The 12,702-nt window shown below is 43.0% G+C and overlaps 1 protein-coding gene across 1 annotated transcript in view; it reads right to left on the bottom strand.

Annotated features, from left to right (window-relative positions):
- plekhm1 (pleckstrin homology domain containing, family M (with RUN domain) member 1) overlaps positions 1 to 12,487 on the bottom strand; it is a 20,839-nt gene extending 8,352 nt beyond the window's left edge. Inside the window, exons 1-6 of the mRNA XM_083635611.1 lie at positions 12,432 to 12,487; positions 10,896 to 10,985; positions 7,413 to 7,657; positions 5,572 to 6,252; positions 4,742 to 5,207; positions 3,051 to 3,204 (exon numbers count right to left, since the gene is read on the bottom strand). Of these exons, the coding sequence (XP_083491737.1) occupies positions 3,051 to 3,204; positions 4,742 to 5,207; positions 5,572 to 6,252; positions 7,413 to 7,657; positions 10,896 to 10,949 (1,600 nt within the window). The 5' untranslated portion in view covers positions 10,950 to 10,985; positions 12,432 to 12,487. The remainder of the gene's footprint in view (positions 1 to 3,050; positions 3,205 to 4,741; positions 5,208 to 5,571; positions 6,253 to 7,412; positions 7,658 to 10,895; positions 10,986 to 12,431) is intronic.
- Between the last annotated feature and the right edge of the window lie 215 nt (positions 12,488 to 12,702).

Here is a 12,702-nt window from a genome sequence, read left to right as displayed (position 1 = left end):
ACTGCCTCACTAGATGCTGAAATGGTTCTACTGCCTCACTACTAGATGCTGAAATGGTTCTACTGCCTCACTAGATGCTGAAATGGTTCTACTGCCTCACTAGATGCTGAAATGGTTCTACTGCCTCACTACTAGATGCTGAAATGGTTCTACTGCCTCACTACTAGATGCTGAAATGGTTCTACTGCCTCACTAGATGCTGAAATGGTTCTACTGCCTCACTAGATGCTGAAATGGTTCTACTGCCTCACTAGATGCTGAAATGGTTCTACTGTCTCACTAGATGCTGAAATGGTTCTACTGCCTCACTACTAGATGCTGAAATGGTTCTACTGCCTCACTACTAGATGCTGAAATGGTTCTACTGCCTCACTACTAGATGCTGAAATGGTTCTACTGCCTCACTAGATGCTGAAATGGTTCTACTGCCTCACTAGATGCTGAAATGGTTCTACTACCTCACTACTAGATGCTGAAATGGTTCTACTGCCTCACTACTAGATGCTGAAATGGTTCTACTGCCTCACTACTAGATGCTGAAATGGTTCTACTGCCTCACTAGATGCTGAAATGGTTCTACTGCCTCACTACTAGATGCTGAAATGGTTCTACTGCCTCACTAGATGCTGAAATGGTTCTACTGCCTCACTAGATGCTGAAATGGTTCTACTGCCTCACTACTAGATGCTGAAATGGTTCTACTGCCTCACTAGATGCTGAAATGGTTCTACTGCCTCACTAGATGCTGAAATGGTTCTACTGCCTCACTACTAGATGCTGAAATGGTTCTACTGCCTCACTACTAGATGCTGAAATGGTTCTACTGCCTCACTAGATGCTGAAATGGTTCTACTGCCTCACTACTAGATGCTGAAATGGTTCTACTGCCTCACTAGATGCTGAAATGGTTCTACTGCCTCACTAGATGCTGAAATGGTTCTACTGCCTCACTACTAGATGCTGAAATGGTTGTTGTCTCTATATGCAGAGAAAACGTTTGACCTGCTGGAGTTTGACCTGGATTATAAAGTTGTCCAAAGTTCATTTCATGAATGCAACTTCTCTATACTGGCCCTACAGCTAGTGCTCAACAATACAAACATGTCTCCCTAATGGGTAACACTTTATTTGGATAGTCCGTCTACAGACACTATAGTCAAGAGTATTTGTACTGTAACATTACAACAGCTTGTAAATTGACATTAGTTGACATTCAACAATTCAACTGTTTGGCTTGTCTGTACAGTAGATGTTGTTTTAATATCTTATTAATTGAGATTGAACAAACAGATTCTGTTTGCTTCCTGTTCCACACACCTGCACCTCGTGCATGTAGGTATGTTTTCACGAATTGACTCTACGAATAGACTCTATAGATAATCTGTTCAACATCTGTTCAACAATTGAATTGTTGAATGTCAACTAATAAGCTGTTGAAATGTTGAAAATACTCTGTAGACTCTCCAAATAAAGGGTTACCCTCTAATGTACTCTACTCACCATAACCAGAGCTGCAACGATTGATCGTTTAGTCGATCGACAGAAAATTAAATCAACAACTATTTTGATAATTGCTTCATCGTTTTGAGTATTTTTTTAAGAAAAAGTCAAAATCCTCTGACTCCAGCCTTTTTCATTTTTCACCGTTTTCTGACATGCTATAGAGACCAAACAACTAATTGATTACCGGTAATCGAGAAAATAATCAACTGATTAATTGATATAATGACAATAATCGTTAGTTGCAGCTCTAACTATAACGTTTACTCAATTAGTTACATACATCAAAGCTAATTTGCAACAACATCCTCTCACACTAGTCGTGTTTCCATTACCGTCAGAAATGCGCAAAATCTAAATATCGCAATAGAAATTGGGTAATGGAAACACGTAAATTTCGAAAAAGCTCCCAAATATCGCAAAAAGTTTTTGCGCTCTCATGAGGTGGTTTTTCAGACGTGTCGATATAGCAGTTTATCGCAAAAGTGTAATGGAAACACATTTTCCGCATTTGCACGTCATGACCCATCTTCTCCTTTGGAAAATGAAAGGAAATGAGGGAGAAAGGGTTTGATAAACCGTGGCAAAACCTTCGCAGCAAGTGGAAAACTTTGAAGCAACGCTACCTAGCAGAAAGACGTGTTGTGCAAAAGCGGAGCGGAAAATAGATCATGTTTAATGGGAGAAATCGATCCATGCCTGTGTGCGCGCATTTGGCACAGCGGCGAGATGATCGGCGGGATGAAAAGCACACCGGTGCGGTGCTGTTGACTTAAGTGATTAATACATTACACACGTTTCAGGTACAAGTTATAATTATAATACACGATATTCTGACTATTGCACCATATCAGCCTTTCCCCCCCTCCTCCATCTCTAAAATGGGACAAGTTGTAGGCTACCTTTTTTCCTCTGCCTGTCGCGCTCACTGCATTCACCGCAGCCCGCAACATGTTCTTTTGAATTGATAATCAGGCTCGTTTATATGCGTTGCAACTTCATGTTGTGATTTGCATTGACCATTGGTTGGATTTGAGCATGCAGGGGACGGGATATGGGGCAGATCCGCGTGCGTAATCACTGTGGCAGCTGCTGGTAACAGGAATTGCGAAAGTCAACTTCAATGGAAACGCCTACAAGTCGCAATTGTACATTGTCGAAGTTGTAGAAATATCGCAATTATTTTGCGAAAAACTGTAATGGAAACACAGCTAGAGATGGGTAGAATCCAGTCTATCGAGACAAATGTCTTGCTTAGACAATTTATTTTCAAAGTCCGTCAAAAGTTTTACCATAATTATTTTTCAAAAGGTTTCATAAGACAAGCTCAGTCCCCCAACAGCTAATAACAAAATTTTCTGTAACTTAACGTAGACGTAATGAAGACAATGGACTAGCTCTACTCAACTTGTTTTACCATGGGCAGACTATAAAAAAAGAAATAATAATAATACACTACCTTGAATCGTCTCATAACATTCACTACAACACCACATATTGCATTGTTTCATTCAGTTTTCCAAAAATCAAACCTATTGTGCATAAAATACCTATTTGTCTGCGATGGATTACGCTGGGGGGTGATGGCGAGATGTTGGGCTCAGGAGCGCTCAGTCCATTGACACAAGCTGACTCGTCCACATCCGACACTTCCTCCAGATGGGGCTTGTAGATATCGTCCTCAGAGATCCAGGAATGGGAATGCTGCAATGTGAATGACAGAGGTTTCTTTATGCTGTGATGAGCTGTTAACGAATACACCAGATAGGAAGGAGTAGGGGTGTCAAGTGCATCGATTGTATCGATAAAGTATCAATACTAAACAATTTAAACGGATACAGTCCTCATTTGCAACAAGTATTGATAAGTAGCAATACAAAAAATTTGAAACGGATACAATACTCATTTGCAATAGTATGGATACCAGAAGTGCTTTCTCTGCTAATGAAAAATCAAGCATATGACTGATTTTTCCCTCCCTATCATTGGTGGGTATCTGTTGCTTCAACAAGCTAAAAGTGTTCTGATTGGCTGATGACTAGAGCAGGGTTAATCTACTGTGTTCTGATAGGCTGCTGACTAGAGCAGGTGTAATCTGTTTGTTCTGATAGGCTGATGACTAGAGCAGTGGTAATCTGCTGTGTAAAGTCAAAGTTTTCAATGAGTTTGATCAGGCCTAGATAATGGAGAAGCGTCCATCTGTCCATCCATATGTCTTCCTTCATTTGTATGCCTTGTGAATGTGATGTGTTGTCATCCCCAAATCGCCACCATGTTGGTTCATAGGGTGAAAAGGCTATGGGAGTTTACTATGGGGATTTCCATGAAATGCATGAAATAAGATCTGTGGTTAACACAAGCTTATGGGAGGGAGTGATCATTTGTGTTGAGCAGGATAATCTTCACAAACGTGAACCACTTTTATGACTTTTGAAGCATTTTCAAAACGCATTTATGTTTCAAAAGTCATAAGAGTGGTCCTCATTTGTGAAGATTATCCCGCTGAACACAATTTACCACTCCCATAAACTTTTGTTAACCACAGACCTTATATCATACATTTAACCAAAATCACCATTTTAAAATTCCATTCACTTTTCCCCTTACGAACCAAAGTGCTACTTCCGGACTCATTCCTGCAGTATAAATGGGACAGACTGAGTCGAGTGCAGAGAGCACCATGTTAAAGAGTGATTCCTGCGTATTCATATGTATTGTGTATTTTTCTGCTAGTAGCTACTATACTGTATATGAGGGCGTCTCAAGCTGAAAAAAGAACACTTGGAGGAAAAGCGCGCTGCTCGTCAGTCACTCCTCCTACCCCTTCTCCTGCCAGGGGGACCTTCAACCTCCGCTGCTGCCACAATTGTCAATAATCTGGCTTTCATGTTTACAGTGCAAACAATCAACAACATCAAACAGACGAAACTAGCTGGCTACCATCCGTGTGACCGTGAACGCTCCGTGACTGTGGTTCTGTGCGCACTGGAAGCACTCTCGACATGATTTCCAAAGCGTACTGATCTGAAATACACACGTCCTGTGTGAAAAGCCCCTGAAGCTGTACTCCAGAACCACAACACAGCGGAACTAAATGCTTTCATTGATTCGTGGATCACAGTGACGTTGACTGTGGTCAAAGTCAGTCTTATGATGGGCTCTGACAGAGGCAAAGTGAGGCCTGTGGTTTTTGTTGTGCGTGCAACATATTGACCAAGACGTGTTCTGCAAATGCACTTACCGATAGAGAGTCTGAGGACATCTTTCTGCTGAGAATGCTGTTGGAGTGACGTGGGCGTACATTTGATGAAGGCTCGGAGCTGCTCTCTGCTTCCCTCTCCTTCCGCATGAGCTCAGTGTTCCCCTCGGTACCTGTGGCGTCGATTCTCTCCACAGGCTCGCTGACGGCGGAGGGCGTGTCGGTGTCCGAGCGTATTTCAGAAGAGGCATTAAAGCACTCTTCCGAGTGGTTAGGATGGTTTTCGTTGGTTGATGGCTGAGGTGGCGGTTCTACGTCGGCAAGGATCGAGGTTGGGACCTGGTCCGTGAGGTCTGGGAAGGGCGTAGTGGGACCGTGGGTCTCACTGTCGGAGCCACTGAAAGTGGCAGTCTCAGAGAAGTGGTCCGGACCCGTGCTGGAGACATAGGAGTCCTCACGCATGGAGTCCTGACTGCAATGGCCGCTCTCCCGGAAGTCAGTCTGCATACTGCGGAGACATGAGGAAGTCATGACCCATGACAGGGAAATCACTTGTCAGCAATGAATCAGAGTAGTTAGAACTGCCTATTATTTGTGTAGTAAAATCCATGCTTTAAGATTTCTGAACTCCTATGTGTAATTGACTAAAAGACTCTTGCATTCTTTCTTAGAAATCACTGAAAAACATACAACACAAATGACTATACAGCAGATAATCTTAACTCTTGAAACTTATTTTTGGCTTTGGGACGATAGTGAATGTTCGCCAATAACAGACCCCGTTCTAACCACGATACCATTCATCTTATGGTGGTCAGGCACTTATGAGTCAACGTATCCCACCACCACACATGCTCACCCACCACACGTACTCTTTGAGTGGCCTCTTGGTGCTGCTGTTGACATTGGGGGAGGACAGATCCAGGTCACAGGAGGACCACTGCTCCCCAGCTGGGCTGCGGGGCTCCTGGCCCTGCAGGAGGCTGTCCGAGCTCAGGCTGGAGGAGAGCTGAGAGGAGCCGGTGGTGTCGAGGCTCAAGTTAGATGAAGTGAGTGCAGTCCTACCCGCCGGCAATCCCCCGGTTCCCCTCCCCACCACCTGCACGCCCGGGCATCCTCTCTGCACGTCCGGCGCGGCATCCGATGAGCCGGACGACTGAGACGCTGTATCCCACGATTCCTTACGCACGGGCCTGGACACGGCAGGGTTCCCCCCATTGAGGGGCGGGTCGAGCGCGTCCGCCTGGGACATGGGGCAGAGTCCGGCCAGGGCCAGAGGGGTGGTGGTCCATTCGTTGAGGACGGCCGACTTGTAAGAGAGGCTGAATGTGAGTGAGGCCAGACCCTGGAGGTAGCTGAGCAGCACTTCCCTCTCCTCCAGGTTCAGGAGCAGGGCGGCGGGCTGGTAGTGGGCCTGCAGCTTTCCCTCCCGGAACAACGAGGCGAGGTAGCACTCCAGCAGGCCGTGGTTGAGAGCCAGGCGCAGCCATGCCCGACAGCGGCCCACGTCCGTGCCCACAAAGCTCAGCTTCTCCAGCTCCGTGATCACATCCCTGGGAAGGTAACAGAGCACGTTCTGTCGTTATATCGTGACTTTACTTCGCAAAGGTATCACGCCATGCAAGACAGCACAAAAGAGAGTAGGCTTTTCGAGAACAATCTAAAATTAACAGTGTTAAGCTGCGTTCACACCGACCTATTAAAGTTTTTCGCTGGCATCGAGTTTACATACAAAGTCAATGCAAACGAGCGATTGAGCGTATATTCGCCTGGGAGAAAAATCGCTGGGCGTCTGAGCGACAGAGACAGAGCGACAGGGAGAAAATACGCTCGTCGCCCCAGATGAAATATCCCAACTCGAGCGAAAACACGCTGGCATCAGTCGCTCGCTGTTCAACGCTGATTGGCTGCCGTGTGAGAGCGAGTCAAGGATCACACTGGCTTGGACCAAACCGCTGGTTTATTGTGTGGCAACAAACCGCATTGACAGGCTGACAGCTGACATGAAGTGAAGTCTGTACTACCGGTATGGAGCTCGTGTTTGGAGCACGCTGATAGGCTTAGCTTGTAAACATCTACGGTGGCTCGTAGTGGACAAACATCATGACATTGCGTAACGTTATAGCCCCCCCCTGTTGATGAGCGATTTAAACAGAGCGATTCCAAAGGGTTGAATCAAGCGACAGAGCGAAAAATAAATATCTCGGTGTGAACACAGTAGAGCTGTGCATCTTCACTGATCTCACGATTCGATACGATTCGATTATACAAGTCTACGATTCGATTCGATTCGATTATACGATGCATCTCGATGCATCTCGATGCATCGCGATGCATCTTAAATCGATACATCACTTTTTCCGCAATACATGATTTATTTTTTCTCACTTTCTTTTTTCTCACTGTGTGGCTACTTTTAAAATAAAAGTGCATTTGGAATTGCATTGTATTATGATCCATAATTAAAATAAACAACTGCATGTACTTACATTCTATTTTATTTGATTATTAAATTTTTTTTTTTTTTTTTTTTTTTAATAATCGATTTTTGATATTTGTTAATCGATTCAGAATCGTCCTATTAAGCATCGCGATGCATCTCTGAATCGATTATTTTCGGCAGCTCTAGAACACAGTGTTAGTAATTAACAGATGTACGATTGAATGAAGTCCTATTATCTGTAAATGTGCCCTCAGTCTGTCTTCCACTCACCGGTGGGTGACGGTCTTGAGCAGAGTCCAGAAGAACGGTTCGGGGAGGGGCCCCCGGTCCCCCTTCCTACTGCGGCCCCCCACCTCAGAGCGGATGTACTTGCTCTTGATGCCGTGGATGAAAATGGCCTCCAGGGCGCAGCAGAGGAGGTTAGCGTCTCCATCCTCGCTGGTCACCACAGAATCGGACGTTATATATCGCTTCTGCAGGGCCTTGAGTGACAGTGCCAACTTCTCTTTGATGTGCTGGAGGTTGAATGCAATGTGGGAAATTGAATGATCAACAGCTTCCTCGTTTCCCTCGTCAAAAATCAACTAAGGTACAGTATGGTTCTGATGTTGAGAAGCAGGCTGGCTACTTGGGTTGGGTTTAGGGTTGGGCATCAAACGGGTTCCAAAATTCTGATTCCAAAGGAATCGAAATTTTAATTTTGATTCTGCTGATTGATTCCTAAATTTTGCATGGACCGGACCGCTGCATGAAGTGTTCATTTAAGATTTTATACAAAAAATTATAAACTGTTGATGTTTACAAAGTTCATAATAAACAACAAGTAATGTTATGATAATATGAATATGACTTGTGTAATGGGTAAAATAAAAATAAAAAAATATTTTAAATAAGCATGTGACCTGTGGCCTGTGACCCCGCGCCTCAAAGAATCGGAATTGAGAATCGTTAAGAACCAGAATCGATAAGCAGAATCAGAATTAAAATCTAAACAATACCCAACCCTAGTTGGGTTACTCATTAAAACCAATATTGGCATTAACTGCAATAATAGCCTAAACATACACATTAATGAGACATCTTTTCTTTTCCATGCAAGGTAGAAATATATCATAACACAAGCGTTGCTGACATGACAACACAATGTGGAAAAAGATTTGTCATCAGATATAGTGGGGTCATTGGCCATGTGACTATGAAACACGGCATGTAGTTTACCTACCAACACATGATGGCACCTGCTGTCAGCTGACACTGATGGAAACCTGAACCTGTAATAAGCTTGCCTACATTATGCAATAAGTTATAGACCTAGAGATTACTCGTCAACACTTGACAGTCTGAAATGCTATGGGCTGTGTGTTCCGGCCGGGACACTGTAACAACCTGCTGTTGTGCTAGTGAACAAAACCTTCACAGCAGTACTCGATCTTTCCAAAAGGCAAATTCCTTGTCTGCTTTAATAGCATCCTCTTTCCCACAGATAAAAATGATGAATTAATACTTCTACTTCAACTAAGCTAGGGTTTTAAAAGTTTGCCAAAAGAGCAGCCAAGTTCACAATGCATTTGTTGCGTGAGTCGGCCAATCAGCTTAGTAGCATACACCAAATCTTCCAGATGTCTGTAAAGCATTGCTGCTCAGCCATTACTAGCCTACTCTGAAATGCATAAAAGTAACAACTACGGCAGTTTAACAACAACCATGCAGCCATACATATTTTCAATTCAATAACTGACTGAGCAGAGTGTGTGCCATTCATTTTGCATGCTTTTTGTCTATACTTCTCTTTGTCTTTAATTCTCTGTCTTTACTTCTCTTTCTCTTCTATGATGAAAAGCAACAATTTTGCCTTTGACTCTCTGTCTAACCTCTTTAACAGCATCAAGTTGATTAATAAGCAGGCAAGTGAATGGATCACTAGAAGGTTCCAAGATGAATACTAAACGTAATTTAAAAACAATAGTACAGTTAAGATTGAATTACAACATACAATACAATACAATGCTATTCACCTTATGTAGCCACGCCCATTTGACCCGGGTGTGGTCGTGTGACGACTTCCGGCAAAAAAGAAAAGAAAACGAAAAAGGCCGGCTGCTCCAATATCATCTAACTCTGAATTAATTAATAATTTAGACAATTGTATGTAACATACCAAATAAAAGCAAACGGCAATGTCTAAGAATGCAACGCCATGTAACTGGCTCATTAATTCTCGCATTCCAGGGAATGACGTTAACGTCTGCAGGTCTTATAGACGTAAGTGGCTCGAGCTGCGCTCGGAGGACAGAAAACCATCTGAAGCTTTCTTTGTTGGAGTCCAGGTATGTTTTACAAGAAAGTGCTCGTCATTGTCGACGATAACGTTATCTGACCTGGCTAACAGTGGATACTCGCTTGCTTGCTGTGTACCGAGCTCAAAGTAGTAGGCTACGTTCTTTATTTTACCCCCTGCACTGTCCGTTACAAAAACAACTCTCTTCTTCTGACGTTTTTTTGTATTTCGCGCCGTGACCGCCGGAAGTGTTAACGCGACCCGGAAGAATTTGGCCCACCGCCGCGTCTGAACATAACATGAATAGAAATGCCTGATCAAAACATGTGCTATTTAACACAATCACTGCCAGCCATTTTTTTTTTACTGTAGGTAGCTTCTGCCAGAGGGTTTTTTTGAGGATTCTGGCTCATCTTTCAAGACCCGAGGATTCTTTTCTGCTAAGATTTTGTGAACACAAAATATCTCAAAAGAACTAATAGAATGTGTGCTTTCTCTGTCTAAAAGAGTTAGTTTGTAGAGTTAGTAGTTATGTAGGCATTAGCACTTGAATACAGCATGGTTTCAGCGTCTGAAAATTTAAGCTGAGATAAATAGCTTTTTGTGAAATTCGATAGAACAGTCACTTTAACCATTCATTTTTGGCATCAGTAAGACGTCAGACATCTAAACAATAGTTTTGAACAGTAATTTCCTCCATAACAGCAGGAAACCCCCCTCTACTTCAAACTCCTCCCTCCGTGTGTGTTCTTCTTGGCTGCAGCGGGCGTGTCACAAGCTCGTTTCTGCTGCTGCTGCTGCTGCTCCTGTCTGCTGGCGGCCGCTGGGCAAGTCTGGATGGGCTCGCTCGTTTCTTGGGGTTTCGGTTGAGAAACCCCAAGAAACGGGGTTTCTTTTGCGATTCTGGTCTTATTTATGCTGCGTGTTTCAAAGTGTGTTGCACCCATAATCTATTATGCAAATTTGCAATCCCCCACCGCCAGCAATCAGCGCGAAAGCGAAAGCGTTTTCGCCAATCCATTTTACAGTATGAGAATGGTTTCATCGCGCGTTCCCCTGCAGTTTTGGCTCCGCTTTTTCTAGTCTGGAGAGCACTGTCGCCACTTAGTGGGTCGGTGGAATGGGTTGTACACGTTCGGTGGCTCCAATATGTATATAAGAGATGTAAAAGAGTTAGATCAACGTCCCACCGTCAATTTTTTTTTTTTTTTTTTTTTGACGTATCAACACGTCATTGGCAGTGAACGTGTTAAAACAAAAAGCAATCCTAGAGCCAACAGAGTCAATCTCACACTTTGTCAAGAGAGCAGATGAGGAAAGTGTCATTTGAAGTCATCACAGTGGGGTCTCTGATGATGGTAGCTTTCAGAATGACTTGCTATGCAAACGTAACCAGCGGCAAGCAAAGACAAAGCAATAAGAGCAGCAGACTCTTACAGGGGTAACAAGATCTTGCACACAGGCTGCTGTCTTACCTGTTTGACATCTTTAGCCTGTGGTGGCGGATCTGGTGTCTGTGTGGCTAGCATGGCACCTCCAGAGAATAATTATTCCCACATGGCACACTGAAACAAAAAACAAAACAAAAAAAACAATTCCCTCTAGATGTGTAAGACATAACAGGTTTATCCAACAATGAGCCCTTTTCAAATTGCAAGTATCTCTCTAATTATTACAACTACATTCAAGTCTACTCCCTGGCTGTTGAAATGACTTTTGACACAATTCAGTTGAGTAAACAAACAGTAACTGTGTACCCAGGCAGACAAGGCACATGACAATTATGAAATATCCCCCCCTCCTTTTTTTTTTTTTACATGCTGCCAATATGTTTGTCTCCCAGCTTCTATGATTACATGTATTCCATTCCATCATGAGACTGTGTTCTGTGATAAATCATTTAGGGCGATTCAGCATGTCTGTAAATAAACGGATTGGCTATACTTCTGGGTGAAACTGCTGTTGGTTTTAAACAGCAGTTCAAACCGAAGTTGTCAGGGTGACTTAAAGATCATATTTAAAGCTGGAAATAAGGTCCAGGGTGTAAAAAAACAAAACAGAATTCTCCTTTAAAAGACTTACCGCTTTTAGGACTCTATCACCTTAATTCAGCTTTTTGATATCTTTTGTACTTTTTGAGAAATCACAGTTTATATTTCATCCTTTTTTTAACCTTTATTATAATAGGACCCTATGGAGCCAGCCAGCCCTGAGTGTGTGATGTTCCAACTCACACTAGCAGGCCGTACTATTTCCACTCAATTCACACATTTTAAAACTGCAACAGTTCACACAACTTTAACACTACATTCTTGTCTTATACATCAGACCATTTAGCTAATTCTACTCTCACTCAGAGACTCAAAATATAAGATAGGTGATGTATAGTTTTTGAGATATTAACGTTTGTTTGGTACAGCTTTTCAACCAAGTCACGTGAGACGCTGATTATAAAGGAGCTGTCTGCAGGGAAGTAGCTAATGTGGTGCAATACGAACTTCCTCAATGAGAAAGAACGAGTTCAGGAAATCAGGGATCAGGATCCAGACTGTGAAATGATCAGATTATGATTACACAGCTTCTAAATGTTAGATCTAACCTTGTGGAATTTAGCGTTATAAGGTGCTTATTCAAGTAAAAGGCTAAAAGCCATAAAATCACTGTGTCCACCAAGATGGCTATACAGCTTATTTGCTATTAAACGTTAAAGCCAACCCTGCTCTCTGCAATCGCCAAACATCGACTGTCAGATAGTGTAATAACGTAGCGTTATTTATGATGGACCTGGTTGAGTATTTGGTGTGTACGGGCATTGAAGCTTGGTAACGCTAACAGAAGCGGATGAAAATTAGGAGTTCATAACAAACAAACAAGGAAAAAAGCAGCTCAGGACCACGACTTGACATTACGTTAACTATTATTATCGTCAAAACATGGCACTACTGCGAATTGACGTTAACATGACATTGCTAAGCTAACCACACTTGCGTCACATTAGCTAGCCTACTTACCGAAAGGGCTGGCTATAACTTGCCAATACGGTCCGAAGACGGCGCTGTACTTTCTGTCAGTGATTGCAAACTAAAGATAAATGGCCCGACAAATGTTATTCAATCCATACAGTGGTTTTTCCTCGCAATTATTGAAATATAACGTCTTAAAAAAGGACAATTTGTCCATTTGTTTTCTTGAGCGGTGAGACGCTTGTCATCAGCCAGCTGAGGACAGATGCATCATGGGTACTAGACCAATGCTGCCTTCAATGTCTACGCGGAATTGAGG

The sequence above is a fragment of the Poromitra crassiceps genome (genome assembly GCF_964638095.1).
Source record: "Poromitra crassiceps genome assembly, chromosome: 4".
Lineage (NCBI taxonomy): Eukaryota > Metazoa > Chordata > Actinopteri > Beryciformes > Melamphaidae > Poromitra > Poromitra crassiceps.
This window is presented reverse-complemented; position numbering and strand designations above follow the sequence as displayed.